Below are 20,594 nucleotides of genomic sequence, written 5' to 3'. Positions count from 1 at the left end.
ATTACTGGACATCGCGTGGTATGAGCGCGAGTTTACTTCGGAGATCACCCAGCCATAACTTCGAACTTTACAATTTGGTCCCAGGCCTCTCGATAGATGACTGCGCCTAAACTCCCACATACCATCATGGCCCGGGTTCGAGTCTTCGTGCTTAGCTGAGGGAAAGCGTTTAAAAAAACGTTTAAACCGACCAGGACACACCAAGGCTTTATTTTCGTATTATTTTCAGCTTTTTCTCAGGAGTTCTATAGATTTCCTATAGGACGTTCGCGAGTACGTGGAAAATTAAGAAAACGAGGAAAAGCTCTGTAAACGAACCAAACGTAGACTGCAAACAATAAAGCGGGTGGGACAATAGTTTACAATGATAAAAAAAAGTCAGCTTCTCATGCCTTCATAGAAGTCTCTTTAAACTCAAGCAACCTTGAAATGAGATAACCATGCAATCAAAATGGAGTGTAGAGTTCAGAGAACTAGAGTGAGAGCTGTCATACGGTAAATATCACAGGCCGAACCTCACATGACACATGGCATTACTAACAAAGCGTGGCTGGCTAGTCAAAACACTTCACCACAGACAATACCTTTAGTGCGACATGCAGATGTAACGTCTTTCCTTTATCATTACAGAGATAACATCATTTTCGGACGATTCGTTTAAGTTTAAAAGAATATTGAAGACGTTTTGAGTTAAAACGATATTGGAGGCGTGCTAAACGACAGGATTTAACGTAGACATAATTAATTTTGCTGATATGTCTTTTCCGTATCACTTTAGCTGAATATTCGAGGGAGGGAAACTCAACAAGAGTCGGCCAATGGTTGAGTTTATATTGCCTTGGAAAGTAAAGAAATCTTGCTTCCCGAATAAATAAAGTTATCTCTTCTGATCGGAAATCACAGCTGGTCTGCTTTTTCACAAGGAGTGAATCTTTATCTTTGTGGCTTCTGGTGAAACAAAAGACGCGCTAATTAATTCTCCCATTTTGCGAAAGTAGGAAGCGAGGCTTTACCCGAGACAAATAAACATTGTTGTTCACGTCAAGTTAAGCCGGTTGTATGAGGTGACAGGAAAGAGGTCGGCCAAAATAGTCTGTCTTGTACACTGGGAGACGGTCTGCAAACTTGGAGATAAAAATGGATTAAAAGTGGATTTTATATATCACTTAGGGATGCATGTAATAGACCCATTCGGCTTACCCAATGTTGTACCCAATTCAGATCCCTAGGGGTTAAGATTCTTTGTTTATGGCATTTGCATTATAATGTAACATTCACATTTAATTAAATGATATGGAAATACTTAGAACAAAACATTTTATGCCCAGAGGATTTGAATTGGGTACAACATATCGTTAGCCGAATCGGTCTATGGGTAATTACCGACAGACAACAGATGGGGTTTTATTTGCTTTCAAGCATTAATTGTTAAATATTTATAAATGCCGTATTTGCCGTTTTTGTTTTATATAACACCGACCTTTTCACACTTGAAGGTTTGAGAAAGTGCATTTAATTAGGTTTCCAATTCTCTTAGAAACTCTTTACGTTTTGTTAAGCTTGTCTACTTGCTAATGGCCTTTACAATTTCGCACTTTTTCTCGAGCAGTTTCTGAAGTAACACCTTTCAGTCCCAAGGTGAAAGGGGAACTTTTCCGTACAGCAGAATGTGACATATAAACAGTACTCACCTTTTTTTCTAATCCGTCACTTGTTCCTAACCTACAATCAGACTTTTTATCATTTCCTTTGTTTTTATGTAAAAATTGTAGTATGATTTTATGCTCTCTTCTTTTTCTTATCTTTTGTTTTGTGCTGTTAGTTGCACGTTATACGCCAGTTAGCTGCACGTGGCAGTGACCAACTCGAAAGCCTTAGCTCCTTTGGTCACTGCGCACATTTTACCTTTGATGATTTATATAATAATGTTGTCTTTTTGTTACTTTTGTGATGCATCGTAATTTCCTTTAGAAGTAAACTGTTGAAGTAGTGCATAAATAAAAAAAATCTGAATTTTTCGTCTTTTCGAACCTCGATCCCCCATTGTTTCGTTGTTATTAAGAGAGATTTAGAATTAACCTGCGATCAGGCGTTCTTTTTTTCGGGGGAGCGCGAAAGTGTGGCAGCGCAAGAGTCGGTTAATTTTAGAATTACGTTTGCGGCTAACAGCAGAAATGACCACGTGACCAGCTGCTCACGTGACCATGTTTATCCTATATTTGCCGCTCGCTGTTTTCAGTTCTCAGTAAAATTGAGAAGTTTTGCTAGCATCAATTTCAGAATTATTTTGCACTATTCTCATCTGTGCACTAATTTTTTCAAGAGAACATAAACACGAATCTCACGTTTGCCATTTGCCGTAAACCAGATCCTAAATCCCTCTATTGTCGTAGTACAGCCAACAAAGCTGCTACTCTTAGCACGACTGGCCAGAAAAGGGGGCGCTTGATTGATTCGTGTCTTTTATCCAATTTCGCATAAATCTTACTTCGCATATTAAAAAATATGCCACAATTATAATCCATCAAATATTTTCGCTCGCGCGCGATTGGTCTAAACGCCTCACGTGACCGAATATCAGCCCCAGCTAAAACTGAGGAATATCCGACGGTATTCCCCAAGTGATATTCCCCAATTTCAAAAACTGCAAGGCGTGTCTTGTTTACAATTAAAATTAATGTCAAGATGGGGGAACGGTTTGCTTTTGTGACAGAAGGAGAGATAAACCTGCTGGTCGATAGAGTAGTATCAGAAATTAACATACCCTCAAAATGTTTTTGATGGTAAGCTGTTCCTAAACAAAATGTTCAAATACTCAAGCTCGTTGCTACATGTAGCGAAAAATATTTGAAGGATAATAACCACAATAGCCTTCATTTGGCGCGAAAATATGCTCAGATATTTGTCCTTGGACATTATCTGCTCCTCGAAGCTCACAGTTTTCCTCGAGCTTCGCTCTCGGAAAACTGTTCGCTTCTCGGAACAGATAATGGCCGCGGACAAATATCTGAGCATATTTTCGCGCCAAATGGAGGCTATTGTTTATATAGACCACACTAGTCATCATGCACATGTTATTCCTCAAACTCATTCCTCTTTGTATGTGGACACCAGTTTTTCAAATCGATCCTATACGTTGTCGATATTATGACGTCAACGTCGATAACTTGTATTGTTGTGTCATCGGTTAAGGTAGTGCCCAGGCTACACATGAGTCAAGAACGTGAAAGGTACTGGGCTGCATACTCCGCAACATCTAACGGAGGGGCCGATAGTCAGTGAGCTATCTTTTGAGCGACCGCTAAGCACAACAAACAAGATGGCGGACAAAAGAAACGTTTTGGCGGCAAGTTAAATTTTTTTATCACTCATTCCGTTAGTGGCCACTTTTCAGTGTCAAGGGTTATTATTTCGCACTCTACTAATTGAGCGTAGTCCCCACAGGCAGTTAATGTTAAAAGCTGCCTTGGAATCGAGATAACGCTGCTTTGACGGTCTTCTAACCTCGGCCAGGAGGTAACCCGGCACGAGCCGTTTACATCGTAAAAAGATAGTCCTCTTAGAAGGGTGCCTCGGGAAGGCAGGTTAGCCTGTCTAGCATGTAAACGTTTCAATGCGTTTTCTAAAGAAACGTATGAAAAGAGTTGGCTCTCCTAGGGTAGCTCGGTTTGCCGGAGCACCCTCCCTCCTGTAAACAGGCCCTAAGGTTTGCAATTCATAAATTGTTTACTCACTAGTTCAGCCGCAACGTGACCAATGTGTGCTATACGCGAAAATGTCAATTATATGTATAAGGTATTTTATCGGATAACACGACATCAATGGAGAACAATTACTCACCTTTCAGCAGCCAAAAACCTTCTTATAACCCAATGGCTGCAATTTCTCTGACTTTCCTGACAAACTCGTATCTCGCAAATTAAGCATTTACAAGAAAATGTATGAGCTTGTGTGGAATTGTTAACCGGCTGGCCTCCAGTTTCCATTTAGCTCCATTTGCTTGGCGAGTCGCGGCGGGGTGGGGGTACTCCACAGTGTGCTGTACGTGAATGAAGGCTTACTTTAAAAGACCGGGTAGCGAAATTTAACATTTTTCACTTGGTTGTAGAAAAATACGGTGGCAATTAATCCAAGTAACTAGAAAGGGTAGCCAAAAATGAGAGGAAATTACAATACAACGGCTTCTGGAACAAATCCTCTTGAAAAGAAAGTTGCGATTACATGTAGTCTGAAATGTCAGACTACGATTACATGCCATGAAAGTTTCAGCCCGGGCCGAATTTAAACCCAGCTGTCAGATATTTCTAGCTCAGTTTGAGCTAACTGGTCTGGAAATGTCAGCCTGGTCAAACGGGCTGCAAATTCTCATGTAATCATGATCGAATCTTTCAGGCAGGGCTGAAAAAGAAATTAATTGGGCATGCGCAATGATTTTGTTTTCAATGAAAGAAGCCGAGTGGCGGCTGTCAAAGAGGACATATTTAGGTGGGATAAGGTGGAGAATCTTTTTCGATGTCTGGCTGATCACACAGTTAAGATGGAATACAGCAACAGTGGCTTCAATGCAGACAAAGGGATCGTATATATAAACGCGAACCGACTTTCTTTATACCAGGTCGAAGAAGGCGAGATAGTAGATATCTAGAGAAGACGAAAACATGACAAAAGTCTTGTCCTCGGCCGCCATTTTGGAGTCTTCCTGCGCGATTTTAAATTTTGCGGCGGGCTTCGGATATTGCTCATGCAATCGCGATGAATTTTCAGTCCCCCAACCGGGCTGAAATTCGCCATGGGGCTCTTAGTGAATGAACATCGCAGTTTTGTGTACAACTTAATTCATTCATATATGTATTTCACTTATCCCACTTCAATTCACCTCTAGGGGTGTATTACGAACTCACAATATGACCAGCTCCCAGTTGGCTTGATAGCTCAGTTGGTAAAGCACTGCACCGGAATCGCAGAGGTCATGGGTTCGAATCCCGTTCAAGCCTGAATTTAATTTGTTTCAGGTTTTCTTTTCGCAACTACTTAAGTTGCGTAGATAACTGCGAGGCCCATCCACTTCATTCTTATGATCCGCAGTTGAAATATATGTATTCTACCCGATTTGGCAATAAGAACGAGGCACATTTTTTTTGTTTTATGTATCTGAAAGAGGTACCATTGTGAGTAAAAATTGGTTTGTGAAAAGGCAATGTCAGGCTTAACCTCCGGGCACAATGGACACAGCCTTCAAGGAGAGCGTCAAATCCCCACCCACCCCACCCACCCCAGATTTGTGGGAGCAAATGAAGAATCTACGATCATGGTCGCTCGCTCGCTTTTACTGAAACGACATTGACGATATTATTTCAAGTTTATACAAGAATAAACAATATCTCAGATACATCTCTTAGCATAACTTTGAAACAATTGACATTGTAACTTTGTTTTCAAAATAGGGGAACTTAAAACAAAGCGGTTCGGAAATTGAAAAGGTGGGCTGTACCGTGATCGGCCGCTAAAAGAAAATCAAATATTAAAGCTAATTGCGAATTTAATATATTTGCCATTAACTAAACGCGCCGTTTTGTATGCGTCTATTGAAACCTTGATGCGTAATTTTCTTTTCTCGTTCGGGTATTGTGTAAAATGTTTACACTTCTGGATTAGCGCGGAGGATTTTCAAAGTTTTTATGTGTAAGCAACTGGGAGGTCTTCACAAAAGGCCCACCGCCCCTGAAATAGCTGCAATCAACAAACGGAATGGGAGGCGCGTTTAAATAAAAACTTGTGCCTCATTAAGCAATATTGAATACAGCTCATTAAACAAAACTATCTCGTAATACACGGTGTTGTTTTGTTATGTCCAATTGCATTTGAAAAAAACTTAAAATAATCCTTTAGGTTTACTACGGTAATACCCTAATAAAGGTAAATTTTCAATCTCCTATTAAACCACGCGTCGAACGGATTATCGTTCCATGGGCATATTTTACTAAAACGTTTTCTTTACAACTTAAGGTAAATATTTTCAAAGCGAGCTCTTTGGTGGTAGTCAGCATGTCGTACAAATTGCCCCTAATTTGAAATCGATCCATTTTGAAATTATTGTAAAAGAGTTCTGCTTTCTATTTTCTCACCATTGTGCCATCACTTCGACTCCCTGTTTTGTGAAAATGTAATCAAGATGTCCTTATCTCAACAATAGTTAGTGATAAGCCATTCAAATTGCATTCTCGCGAGGTGTTTCTTGTTGCTTGGCGTCCGAGAGATGTTCAGTTTTATCACAACAAATAAGTGCTGGGGGCCTTGATATTTCTTTGGCTTTTAAAAACAGTTTTGCGGGGGTTCACAATAAGGTGAAAAAAAAAACATTTTCATTTACGTCAGCGTTGTTTCCTATGCTCATTAATCCATCCTCAAATTTTCCACCTGTTTTGAAAGTTCTTTGAAAGGCAACTAGATAAGCTAATAGATCTATCACATTACCATCAGCTAAGATGCTATATCTTCTCTAGACGCATAACCAGCACAACAGTTCGTTTTACATGGTTTTGTCCCTGAGCATGAAAATTCTAGTCAGTTTATACGGGCTGTACACACCACGGTAGAGAGAAAAATGTTCGACTGGATCATTGCGCGCAAATAATTTAAGCAAACGTTGGTTTATAGTACTAATTTGTTGACATTCGTAAGATATGCTACCTTGGTGGGCAGCAGAAGTTAAAATCAGTGACGGGCCATTGAGTTGTAAGTTCCGATCATTAACATAATAACACAAAGAGGTATAAACTCAATGAAGTTCTTTTTAACAAAACTTTGTAAGAATTCCGTTCATTGTCGGAAAGGAAGCAACGTTATAGAGACATCGCCATTGAAGTATTGGGTTCAAATGATAAAGGAAGGTCTCATGTAGCCTGTTTGTCATTGTCACATTGTGAAAAGTGTTTTCAAGTGCCATTTTGGTATCGTAGAAACAAGCCGTTTTCCTTTACATTTATCTAGTTGAAGGAAAGACATTTTTTCTCGCAAAATAAAAAGTTTTTTAGGAAGAAAAAAAGTACATGGTTGAAGTTGTTCAATTGAATTCTTACCCCAGCTTTAAAAAATAGCTGAGTGTTTTATTCTAGTGACGGCCTATTAATATTCATGTTTTTTTTTTCTGAGCGGTTGTGCTAAATGACCAAGATATTGCGCTTTGTTTAAGCAATTATTCATTTCCTCTTATTCACCCCTTTTCTGTTTTGTTTTTCTTTCTTGTTGAAAGGACCCTGCAATAAAACGTGCAAATTTCCAAGGTAAGAGCGAATGCTTCTTCTCCTTCATTTTTTTTTTCTTATTTAGACGAATTCCCATCTTCACAGTTGTAGATATTCTCGCGGCGTGGATCACCTGTATTGACGAGGAAGACAGCATCTCATGGCCAGTCTGTATCATGTTTGTTTATTGAATAACCCTTTTCTGTTTTCTAAAGTAACATAATCGCTTGGGAAGAAATTCATTGTGTGCTGTCTTTTATACAGAATCAATATCTAAACGACCTATCGCTTGAATTGCACTCAAAGAAACAGAACACTTACTGTGAAAGAAAAGCACAACTGATCCGATGGCATTGGGTTTTGTCTAAAAAACGGTAATCATTCTAATACATCCTAAATTCAAATTTCTTGCGCAATTAACAATCACACAACGTGTTACCTGTTAAATGTGCTTTTATACTTAAGTTCAATTCAAATTGACTTAAATTCTTGTGGGAACAAAACGAAAGTTGCATGCAAATTTGTTCCATTGAGCTATGGCGGGTCTCTTCACTGCTCTCAATACCACGAGGCTAGTTGAGCTTATTTCACAGCCGAGTATTATTTCTATAAATGTCCCAACAGTCAAAGAATGAAACTAAAAGACAAATAAACCGAAATAAATGAGGTTAAAGATAAATGCCTTTAAAACACGACACTTTCCCTACATGACATACATACACACATGTGAACGCAACAAGAAATAATAATCCTATATACATTTCGGGAATTGATGAGAAATTTTTAAACAAATCATTCCTATCTACTTATGTGGCTTTAAAACTAACAACTATTTGTTGCTGTTTACAAAGAAATGCAACGATTCGGTTCTTATATTTCAATGCCGCATTTCTTTTTGCAATAAAAAGTGCTTAACTGTTTATTTCACATTGTACAAAGCGGACTGTGTTCCACCTTCATTTGTTCTTTAAAATAGTTTGTCCTTCCAGCTCTTGTACAAGGTTAGTTTATCGTGATCAGCGACTGCTCAGGGTGGCTCAGTTATTGGGTACCGTCTTCCTCCAACCCCGTTTTATACTCATGCCTCATAGTATGCCGTCGCACATCAACTTTTCGATAGAATCGCCTGCCGCAAATCTTGCAGGGAAACGGTTTGATCCCTGTGTGTCGCCTCATGTGGGTTAACATGTTAGACGACTGACTAAACACCTTCCCGCACTGCTTACATTGGAAAGGTTTCACCCCAGTGTGCATCAATGTGTGTTTCTTCATGTCCGACTTGCGAAGAAAATTTTTACCACAATAACTGCAAGAGTAAGGCTTGTGATCAGAATGGATAAGTTTATGCGTGGAGAGGCTCGAAGGTCGCTTGAACTCCTTCCCACATTCTAAGCACTTGTAGACTTTTGTTTTCAAGACGGTTGCTTCGTTAGGTGTCATTTCTTCGGTGTTTGAAGGTTCTCGTTCAGCGTCTAGCTTGCGGTCTAAATTCGTCGGTGGTCGATAGCACAGCTGCCCAGTTGGAGGAAAGAAGGCTTCTTTTGGAAAAGGTCTTGGAATGAACGGGGAATGATGAAGTACATGGTTGAAGTTGAGTGTAGGAGGATTGGCAGAAAGGTTCGGGCAGCTGAAGGGGTATTGTATGCCGCCATATCTTGGTACGGGTCTGAAAACAAACGGCGATGGTGGAGTCAGGGCATATGGGACCTTTGGAAAACCAAACTGCAGCTTGGAGTCAAAGAGCTCTGATCCATGACGTCTATAAAGAATGGGTAGGCGGGTTGGAGGGCTACCATCTGTGTGTAGAACATGGCTAAATGTAGAATCGTGAAGCGGGGTGGACGCTGTAGGACAGGTCTTATTAACACACGAATCTGCATCTCCAAGGGTCTTCTCCGTTTTCAATTCTGCAAAAGAGGTCGGATTTATACTAATCAAAATTCGTCCAGTTCCATTCGATTTAAGGTAAATGGAGGAAACCTTGAACAAAAGACCGTAATTTTTTTTCCAAGCAATGATGTTGAAAACTTATATTGATCGGCCTCGCTGAGTTGGAAGTACATAGCTTCGGGTCCATAATGCAACCAAGTAACGGCCTCACACCGCGGAAAAACAACCTTTTCTATTTCTTTTAATTTAAAATAACGTTTAAAATCTTCACGCCGTTTTTATCTTCAATTTTGTCTTTATTGTACCAGAAAATAAATGATTTTCCGTAGGAAATGGGAGTACAATTTTATGCGTTATTTGGAGTGACGCAGATTTGAAAAAAAATCCCGCATGGATATTACAATATCCCCGTTGCAAAGACTTTGTTTCAAATCAATATCAACACTCTCTATTAGGAAATCCTCTGTAGAATAAACTAAATCTTCAATTATTTGATTGTTTTTTACTGTTATTTTGTCTCGGGGTCTGAAAGTGAGAGAAAACTTGTGGACGGAAGCCTCAATTTTTAATCGGCTAAGCAATTAACCACAGTATTAGGATTGAAAAACCAGTACGCCATTAATACCAGATGGGGACAATTCTTTAGAAACGTCTCCCAGAGGATACCTAACCAAAGTTTACAAAAAAGTTTGTTGACGACCAAAAAATACATTGTAATAATAGTTTTCTCTTCTATCGCTAAATGGTTTTATTTTTGCATGATTTATTTTATTTAAGGTATTCAACATTGCAAATTAATAGTGTTTGATGGTCAATACAGCGAACAGAAATTACGGCATCGAACAATTATACTTGTGCTAAATAGACGTGCCCCGAACCTAAAGTAACTGAAGATGCTGGAACAGTAGCGTAAGCCAAAATTCATTTCCTGAAAAGGTAATTATCCGTGCCGGCTTAAGATTTTTGCTCACAAAAGTGCTGTAAAGATCATGGAGAAAAATTATCCAAAAAGACGTTCCGTGTCTTGGAGACGGTCCCTGAAGATACTTCCTCAATCCCAATTCAAGTGGTTACGAAAAAACTAATTGTCAGTAATTTCCGCAATACCTGTCCACGGTTAAGGTTCGCACTGGATTATGCAATGAAATCTCAGTTTTGTTCGATGTTACCATTCTCGCTTCGAAGAGTAATCCTTTATTTGAGAGTTCCTGTGCGATTTCACTCCCGTGCGGGGTATTTGCACGAACTTTGCCAGAAAGGGCGATTACTTGAATACGAAACATTCCGACTTGTTTTTAAAAACATCACAGCTTTTTTCTCGACGATCAAATCATGTTCAATTCAATTTCGCACATCTCTCTTGATCATTCACAAAATATTATAGAAAAGAACATGACCTTGAAAATTATTAAAATAAGCATACTGTTTGATTTTCTCTCTCACCTGCAATCTTCACTTGATTTGCGTTCGAACATTTGTCTGTAAAAGCAGAATTGGCCTGTTTTCCCCTGACGAGAAATGAACGCGGCATGTTCTCCTCTTGCGATTCTGAGCACTGTCTTGTAAATGACAGACAATTACAAGGGCTGCTCTTTTAAAATCCTCTGCAAATATGTAAATTGCAGTTTAATTAGTTTTCATTCATTTGGATACCTTTTTGTATAGCCATGCCCATGTGCGCGATATTATTGTATGTACTGAATTCATGAGCTGTTATAGAACTTATCTGTTCTTTAGGCCTAAAAATATTTCCCACCGCAAAAGCATTTCTGGCGGATTTACGCATAAGATAACATTTATATGTACTCCTACGTCTTGGTCACCGCGCATAAAAATGGTATTTTCTTGCAAATTTTCAAATTGGTCATTTGTTTTGTTTAGAACTATTATCATAACTATCAGAGAACAAACCACTGGTAAACAGATGGGGATAGAAACAATAGCTATTTAAACACAATTTCGTATCGCTTAAACCCCGATTCCTTAAGCAATCCCTTTTCATCCAGCAGAATTTACATCAATGTGTTTTGATGCTTTGAAAGCTTTTCTTGTTCAATTGCCTGGTCGATAAGAGCAAACAGAAAGCCGGCACGTTAAGATTTTGGCACTTTTCTGTTTAATTAAATAAAATAAATGTAAACGTGTTGGAGAACTAGAGGCTAGGTAAAAGTCATATTTGCCGTAAAATTTGGACAAACGTGCTCTTGCCAGAAAATTCCCCGCAAAGATAAGAATGACGTGTATTTTATTGTTTAATATATTACAAAGTCTATCCTTGTTTCTAAACTGACACTTCTGTAGAGCACACATGCGCTCTAGGTTACTCTGCAGGTGGTTAGTTTCCGCTGTCTGGTTAGTCACAACAATGCTAAAATCCCATAAAAGACTTCCCAATGAAGTATGTATTGAACGTTATACTACTGCTGCATTATAAAATGCGCAGCAAACAGCTTCCCATGATCGTAAATATTTCTCACTTTCTCCTGGTATTTTCGCTTGTTACATTAGTCAATGGAAACCTTTTCTTTAAGGATACTCAATACGCCTTGTTTAAAATCACTTAGTTACTGCATTCTTTTGGCTTAAACATGGCCTTCGTATTCGTTGGTTACTTCGTACTTCAACACGATTCATTCATGTTGCATTTCCGCTGGTAAACAAAATTTGCGCACTGTGTGCCGGCCGCGTTTGAAAAGCAAGACACAAGCGAAGCTTTTTAATTTCCAGCGTGGCTAATTTATATGTCTTCCCACGAACCATATACGAACTTTACAATAAGTTAACCAGGTCTCTTGGTAACGAACAAGGCTCGAGAGTCACTTTCCATAACCACAGAATTTCAAAAGAGTACACTGTTTAGCCAAATCGTTTGTGAGTGTTGTGTGCGGTAACGTTGGGTCTATGTTGTCCTTTTGCTTGTGGCGTATTGTCTCCATTTTCTAAACTCAAGGGTCGCCGAAGAAACTTTAAGAGCTATTTTTTTTTTCGCTTGAATCAAAAGGCGACTGGCTAATTCGGGGGTGATATTAAAAGGAGTTTCTCCTTTGTGAGGTATCGTTTTCATGGGACGTGACAGGTTTCAGCTTTGTCTTGAGAGTTAAACAAAAGAGTGAGGGAGGAATTGCGATAGTGTGTAATGAAAGGCTAGCTAGCGCAGCACTCCAGGAGCTCGTTGTCACTCTATTGTTCCTTCATGTGTTCTTTGAGTTGGCTTGTGTATATTGGTCACAATCGTGGAAGGTAACTTAGCTTTTCTGTTAACCAAACTTAACTTTATTTTGCCCTGGAAATTGTCGGTTTGGCTGACGCATTTGCGATTGTTGAGTCGAGCAATCGGATAAGGTAACGGCAAGTTTAATTACTGAAGCGCGAACTCGCAACCTAACCTGTGAACTTCTTGAGCCATTTTTTCATTAAAACGAAGTTCTCAAATGTTATACTGCGTTCACTGCTGTCGATTAAATTACCTCTTCTTTGAACGTGAGTAATGTCCTTGTTTCTTTCAAACCGGCCTTCTGAACTAAGTGGAAGTACAAAATCTCGTATTTTCTCGGCAAACGTTGAACTGAAAAGTAGTGAAAATAAAAGTAAAAAATAGATCGATTTTGTAAACAAAGTAGGAAGGTATTTGGTGTTTTGTATTAAACAACTCAAGTAATGAATGTTTCACAGGAGGGGGCTTATCAATGTTGTCTAAAAAATAGCAGGGTACCTCGGCGAGGGTCTTATCTTTTTTATTGATAACGGAATTGGTGTTTTTACACTATTTAACTATGACGCAAAGCATTTCATTGCTCGGATTGTTAATTTTAAACCTGTAGCTAGCTGCATATTGAAACTGGTCAATATATTAAACTGCGGCATCATTGTTTTAACTACAGTGTAGCTCTTTCATGACAAAGTGGTGATTTGAAACCCCAAAAGCTTTAATCCGTTGTTATCATTTCAATGAAGTGGTGTGTTCACGGTTGGGTAACAGGCTCATTTTTCTAACTTGCCGTTCTTATATAAATCCTTGTAATTCCACGTGCTCTCTTGTTTTTACGCACTTTACATTTGAATGCAAATACAGGAATATTTGCATAAAAATTAACTCACGCTCAGTGACGGTAGGTACGGCACAACTTAGACCTTTTCTTTTTTAACAAGTTATTTAAACAGAGTCTAAATTTAGTTTTCGCATCGCACGTGAAACTATTTTAGCACGTTTTGGTGTGAAAAGTCAACCACCATTATTATTTCTCCATTAAGGCTTCTTGTGATTCAACACGACTCGCCGGTAAACGTATGATCCAATAGTACTTTACAGCAAACAAGCAACTTTTTCTCAGTTTTATTTCTTTGTTTTGTTTTTCCTTTTTCCGATCACAGAAGCAAGAAAATAAATCGTTAGAACATCATGCCATCTTATCAAGTTAATGTCGTTAATTTTCTTGAGTTTACAGTTAATTGTAGCAGCTTACCGATTATCGCAATGAGGAGGTAACAAAAATCGTAAGGAGAGACAGACGGGTCCCGAGACAATATTGTCTCAGTTGTTACCATTGCACAAATTAAGTATAACGCGTATCTAGTGGCGATAATTTTCTAATTTGATTTTTTTCCGGCTTAATTTCTAACTGGCATCTTTCGTGACTAAGCTAAATTACACCACTGATACATTTTAAGTCTGTTCTTTGTCCATTGAATAATGCAATTTACTTTAAGAAAGCGGTTTGTATCCATGGAGCGATTACAAGCGATCAAAAGAAAGTACAAATATATTTTAGCCGATTGTAACAACAAAGTTGATAAAATCTATCATTACATGTTATGTACACCGTTTTTGCCAGCAGACTAAAAAGTTATGACAACAGGCGTGCACTGAAGACAAAATAAAGCACATATCTTTAAAAACAAAAGGCTGGAGTGAATTAAATGACACTATTATATTTTTGCATAGCAGAGAAACGCCAGCGACCATCGCTATCTTTCCACATGCTGGATAAACATTTGAAAGACGAAACTATCAAGCCGAAAATTTTCCACTTATTGGTAAAAGAAGCGACAAATTAACTACAACTACTGCATCCTATTATGGCTGATTAACTTTGCACGACTCTAAGGACAGCTCAAGCTATTTGATCGCTTTAGATCCGTTCTGTTCCCTAACCTCAGGTAGATTTCGACCGTTTTGTTCGTAAGGTTGTTCAATTTCAAAACCGTCCAAATTTATCGATCTCGAATTGACTTCTCAGTCTAAAGACAAATAAACCGTCCTTCCTCGCCTAAAAGTCGAGTTCAACCGTAAATAAATCAATTGTGATCACACTGGCAGGCCTTAGGCATGGTTACATGGCATGTCCAAAGATCGCTCGAAGTTCTAAAGATAGTCGCCATGCACCTAACATTACAAATGGCTGTGAAATCTTCACACTTTAAAACCACAAAAATCCAGCCTTTCTCTTATAGAAGAACTGAACTGAACTGAACTGATTTTTTTGATGAGGAGTGGGAAATGCGACTTTCACAAGTTTTTTCAGTTTTCTTTCAGAAGCGTCCTGAAACTTCTCTAACATCAACGAAAAGCAGGCACATCTGAACTTTCCATATACCACCAGTTTGATGTTTATAACATTTTGTAATTTTGTCCACATAAAATACTTCTTTTCTTTGTGGGCTAAGCGACCGGAACACTAGTCTTTGTAACTTGCCGCTTTTGCTGGCTGCCGTTCACTTTTAAATAAATATAATGAACACTACGTCATTGCAATCAATTTTAATACGACGAAAGGGAGAAAGATTTATCATGAATGGTAGAGTTTTGGAAGTTTTCATTGTATCCATCCGCAATTTTGAGGAAGAAAAAAAAATGAGGCTAGATGCACTTGCTAATTGTGAGTATGAACTGCTCTTAACCGCATCAGGTGTTGACTGGTGCTTCATTCATTTGTCATAGAAATGATCACATTTACTCGCTAAAATACGAGACTTGGCCTCTCACCCACAATAGGGGAGCATCCAAAGCTGTCTCCATAACTGCGTTAAAGTTTAGGTTTTGTTATGTGAATAAGGTCTGGAATTGTAACCTCATTCAATAGTAATTTTTAAACCCTCTGGAAGCACCACGTTTTATTTCGCCATAGAAACCATCCAAAAGGGTGGCTATAAGAGAAAGAGATGACCGCCCCTATTTACCACTTCAAGTTACCACGCCTTTTGTTCAGAGCGTTTAGTTACCACGCTAACGATACAAGACTTAAAAAAGATCGTTTCCCAAGGTTTTCTCGCTTGTATTGGCAATATTTTCACAGTTTAGCCGTTAAAGTATTTGCAAAAGTTCCTCACAAGTTTTTTTTTTCGGTCTAAAGATGTATAAAAATCACGTTAACACTCGTACGTTACATAAATGCATTCGAAACACGTGTTTTCGTTTAAATCACACGTACAAATTTGGGACATGAGTGTGATCTTCCTCTTTGTAAACCCCAGTTGCTAGAGTTTGATTCAACCTGCCGACTAATTGCACAAACGAATCAAAACAGGTTCATTGAATCATAAAAAGGCATCAGTTCAGTCTTCGGGAGGAGTTTGACACTCTCCATTATTGATTTAATAGTCTACGAGAAAGGCCTCTTTGGCTTGCCCACCGGCAACTCATGGTCAGTGAAGCAAGCGGTTAAAAGCTTCTTTTATGTAATAGTTCAAGTTATACAGGTCAATGATTTTCCACTTGACAAGTGGAACTACAGTGAGCAAAACCATTTCAGGATTTTGGGAATAGAATGGAAATGACAATAGGAATATTGATCAAAAACTTAGTAGTTACTCTCTAGAAAATGCCTTTATTGGTTCGTTTATTCGTGGCACATACTGTCTCGGTTTCTTAAATTTATCTTAACCAAGTGCGCCTTATTTCTTCTTTCTCGAAGTCAGTCGAAAAAATATAAAGTACACCCGGCTCGCTGCTTTGAGCAAATCCTGCGTGAAAGGAACACTTTTAAATCGGAGAAGACTATCATTTTGTGACGAAGGAAAAAGTTACATAAGACGTTGATGTCTACACGCAGGTTAATTTTAGAGACAAGGAAAAGAGGAACAAAATTAGCTAAACGACTTCATATGGTCATATGAGTCGAGGATACAGAAGCCGAGTGTGTGCAAAATATTTATACTTCACACCAGGCACGTAAACTAATTAACAAGTATTCCAATGTTTTAAATTAACAATGAACTCCTAAATCCTGGCGAAACGGAGTCGTAAGCATTGCAAGTCTTATGAAATGCCATCTTCTACGTACAGCAACTTTCTTCCTGTGACCAAGGGACTCGCCAGTAGTCGCAATTGTTTGTAAAACAGCCATTTTAGCGCAGCCTTCAGCGCTTGCCTTTACCATAGGATAAATAACAGCGAGAATGGCGACTTGCATTGGGTAGCGAAACGCTGATTTAAGCTTGATCAAAGTGAAAACCATCGCAAGGTATCGCAAGTGAAAGCTATCATGATTAAGAGGCATTTTCCTGTAGTGTTGATTAAATATATTACGATATACGCAGTGCAAGGAAGTTCTGATTAGGAGTCTTTGCGGTATACAATCCTATGTGTGGACATATGAAAGCACACTTTTTCATTTTTCATATGACCGGCCAAAGTGAAAATTTATCCGCTTGTGAGTCAGTGAATAGCTTTTGAAACATTCTCAGAGAAATCACAGAAACTACAGCAGCCCGATTTAGAGCTTTACTAGATAAACCACAACAGTGCCTTTTTCATGTGCTCCTATGCTCTTAAGAATAAACGTTTTCTTGAAACTTAAAACACGTTAAGAGGAATTTTAAATTCGCATTCTTTCGGTTTAAAGTGTAGGTTTGTAACGATAACGGTTTTTAACACCCGTGGACCATGATTAGAGTACGAATCATATCTCACCTACAACTGCGTAAGGTCCTGTTCATACGTGGTACCTAAAATACACCATACACGTACAGAGATTCCGCAATTGTTTGATAGCGGTAACCATTTCTTGATTTCAATAACGCAAGGTAAAATCTTGAGTTACAACAGGTATTGCCGCATTAGAGCAGAAATGAATGAAGTAACACATTTGAGAGGTAAGACATTAAAACTGGGACTAGCTGATTCGAAGTTAGGGTTTTTTTATCATGACATGAAAATCTGGAGAAACAATCTAACGCAGGTGTGCAAAATGTGCGTGTGTTGCGAGAGTGAGAAACATTTTCCACCTCAATGCCTGCTAATGTAAATATTAAAACTTAAAACATGTTAAGAGGCATTTTAAATTAGTATTCTTTCGGTTTAAAGTCTAGGTTTGTAACGATAACGGTTTTTAACACCCATGGACCATGATAAGAGTAAGAATCATATCTCACCTACAACTGCGTAAGGTCCTGTTCATACGTGGTACCTAAAATACACCATACACGTACCGAGATTGCGCAATTGTTTGATAGCGGTAACCATTTCTTGATTTCAATAAGGCAATGTAAAATCTCGAGTTACGACAGGTCTTGCTGCATTAGCGCAGAAATGAATGAAGTAACAGATTTGAGAGGTAAGACATTAAAAGTGGGACTAGCGGATTCGAAGTTAGATTTTTTATCATGAGAATCTGAAGAAACAATCTAACGTGGGTGTGCAAAATGTGCGCGCGTTGCGAGAGTGAGAAACATTTTCCACCTCAATGCCTGCTAATGCAAATATCCGGACAACTGCATTTTTGGGAGGTCAGGTTACTTCAACAAGAAAAAAATTATAGGATTTTTTAAAGCGGCCATGAGGGAAAGAAAGAAAACCTGGTCGAGAAAGAAAGCTGTCTCCATAACTGCGTTAAAGTTTAGGTTTTGTTATGTGAATAAGGTCAGAAATTTTGACCTCAAGGCAATAGTAATTTTCAAACCCCGCAGTGGAACACCACGTTTTACTTCGCCATAGAAACCATCCCAAAAGGTGGTTGTGGGAAATAAAGGTGTCCGCCCTCAGTTACCACGCCTTTTGTTCAGAGCATTTATTTTGAGAATCTGGAGAAACAATCTAACATGAGTGTGCAAAACGTGCGCGTCTTACACGAGTGAGCAAGATTTTCCACCTCGATGCTTGTTAATCTAAATATCAGACAAACACATTTTTCGGGTGGTCAGGTTTTACCAACAGCAAAAACAAAAAAATACATTAGATTCTAAAAGCGGTCATGACTGAATCTGCGTAGGAGAGAAGGTCGATCATAGTAGATTAATATGAAACACAGGCAAGAAAATGAAAGAGCCAGTCGATTCGCTTCAAGAACTGAGCGTAAGAAAGTTCTGCCAAGGTTTCTGACTCAGATGTTTCTTTATTTATTGCTTTATAAATTGAAATTCGTTTAGAATATTATTCTAGCAAAACTGATCGAATGCGGACAAAAAAGGGAGCGCGGACATCAGAGGACGCGTCAGAGGACGCGTTGCCATAATGTTATCCTTATACAGCCGAATAAAACAAAACAAAACAAACAAACAAAAAAATAAAAACAGGAGGGAGGGGAGGGGGTTTGCAAATACTTTTATTAGCTGAAAGGCTAACTTAGACTTTTCTGAAAAGCTAATTAAAACATGAAAGCAGTAAATTGTTACACGTTAGCGCCTCAGTTGAAAATGATCCTTGGCCTCCACAGTGCACAGCTGTTGTGTGGTTAGAACAAAAGCAATCCGCGAATAGGCCATGCGCCATTTCCGAGTTGCTTTGAACTTGAACCCTATTATGAACCATATTAAATAAAGGCGCCGTGGTCCAGCCGTTAAGGGCGCCGGACTCGCTAAATCCGGAGGTCCCGGGTTCAAGCCCCGTCCTTGGCCACGCTTGTATATTGCCAGCTGGTTTGCCTCCTGCCAGTTGGGATTTTTAACCTGTTATGTTTAATTTGATTATTATTTGTTTCTTGTTATTTCTGAGTGGAATTTCTGTAAACTAGCTTTGGGTAGCTAAATGCATTTCCACTATAAAAATACATATATGTTTTTAATTATGCCAACAAAATAAATTTTCATATGAAAAGCGTTGCACTAGGCCACGCATTCATAGCGAGAATCAAAGTAACTCGGAAATCAGTGGCCTATTTTCCACAACACTCAAGCCAATAAAGCAGGCTTTTTATTTTTTTAATGACAACAGTTTCAGTTGAGTAACCAAAAATACTGCTTTTGTCGTGGTCCAAAATTAAAAAAAAAAAAAAAAAAAAAGAAATATGAAAGAGGCAAACAAACTTACAATCAACATTTGTCGAAAAATCTGAAATACTCCGACATTTCTAGCTTCTTACAGTTGCGGATATGTAGTCTGTACCCAAATTCGACTAAAATAAAATATTTTTGTCGAATTCTATGAAAACGAAAATTCTGCGCTATACAATCCTTCAATGTAAGGCCATAGAAATTTCTGTGATTCTGATTGGTCGAATTAAATCCCGCGCTCGCTTTGAACAAATGTGCGGAGTTTACACTTTTACAGAAATATGCTTCTGGGACAATCAAATACATTAACCTTTATATTGTCTTATAGATTGTTGTTACAAGCGAATGAGTGAGTGACCAAGTTCAATAAGCATTTCTTTTGAACTAATGTTTGGTTTTACCTTAAGCCGATTGCGGGGAATTTGTTCGCCAGCGAAAATCGATTTTCGCTTCCGATTATTGCAGACACACTTGGCATTTTTTCGCCGATCGCGGGAATGGGGCAGTTTCGAATAGTCATTGTGATAAAACTGCCCAACCTGATGGGTTGACTTTACGGGCAATTCGCAGTGATGAGCGTAGAAAATCGCTGGAACGGGCACACTTGACGAATGCCGGCGAATCATGTTAATCGCCGATGTCTGATGTGCCAGATATCGGCGATTTTATACACCGATCGCGGCGATCGGCGAAAATCGCAATCGCCGTACCAGGCACACCTGGCAATTTTCGGCGTATAAAATCGCCAGGTGTGTCGTCTGCTTTATCAAACTCTGTTGCGAAAACTAAACATTTGTTTCCACCCTCCACTGACGCAGCACCACAGTTCTTCAACTCATAAGCGCATAAGCGCAACTCATAAGCGCATGCCCTTGTAAAAACAAGGGCCCATCTTGTAATACGAGTGTAAACGTTTTGCGAATTAAAATAATGGACTGCAGAGAAAAAACATACACAGACAATTTCCTGCGATAGTCAGTTTGGGAGGAAGCTCTTAGCCACTAAGAAAATAACCTTATTTTCCACCCACACACCGGACGAAGCACATGTTGCTTCTTCCAGCGTATCAGCTGTTGATGTATATGACACTAACCAGTCTTACGCAACGCGTTGTAAGTGCTGCTTTTAATTAATTGCGGATTTTAAACATTACACAAGAGTCAATGAAGCTCCGTCCGTTTCACATGTGAACGTCTTATCATAGCATGTGCAACGTGGGTGAACGAAACAATATCAAAGAGAATTTAAAGCGAA

General features: G+C 38.9%; 1 protein-coding gene and 1 non-coding gene across 2 annotated transcripts; one reads left to right on the top strand and one right to left on the bottom strand.

The window, feature by feature from the left end:
* The first annotated feature begins 4,921 nt into the window (after positions 1-4,921).
* Trnas-gga (transfer RNA serine (anticodon GGA)) lies at positions 4,922-4,994 on the top strand. The gene has a single exon. It is a non-coding gene; the product is annotated as a tRNA-Ser (tRNA).
* A 2,415-nt stretch (positions 4,995-7,409) lies between these two features.
* LOC146484087 (uncharacterized) lies at positions 7,410-11,158 on the bottom strand. Its single transcript, XM_085105384.1, has 2 exons — positions 10,578-11,158; positions 7,410-9,151 (listed from the first exon to the last, which is right to left on the bottom strand). The coding sequence occupies exons 1-2, from the start codon at positions 10,663-10,665 to the stop codon at positions 8,286-8,288; spliced, it is 954 nt and encodes a 317-aa protein (XP_084961510.1). The 5' UTR covers positions 10,666-11,158; the 3' UTR covers positions 7,410-8,285.
* Between the last annotated feature and the right edge of the window lie 9,436 nt (positions 11,159-20,594).

The sequence above is a fragment of the Pavona decussata genome, unplaced genomic scaffold, assembly GCF_977016875.1.
Source record: "Pavona decussata unplaced genomic scaffold, jaPavDecu1.1 SCAFFOLD_37, whole genome shotgun sequence".
Taxonomy (NCBI): Eukaryota; Metazoa; Cnidaria; class Anthozoa; order Scleractinia; family Agariciidae; genus Pavona; species Pavona decussata.
This window is presented reverse-complemented; position numbering and strand designations above follow the sequence as displayed.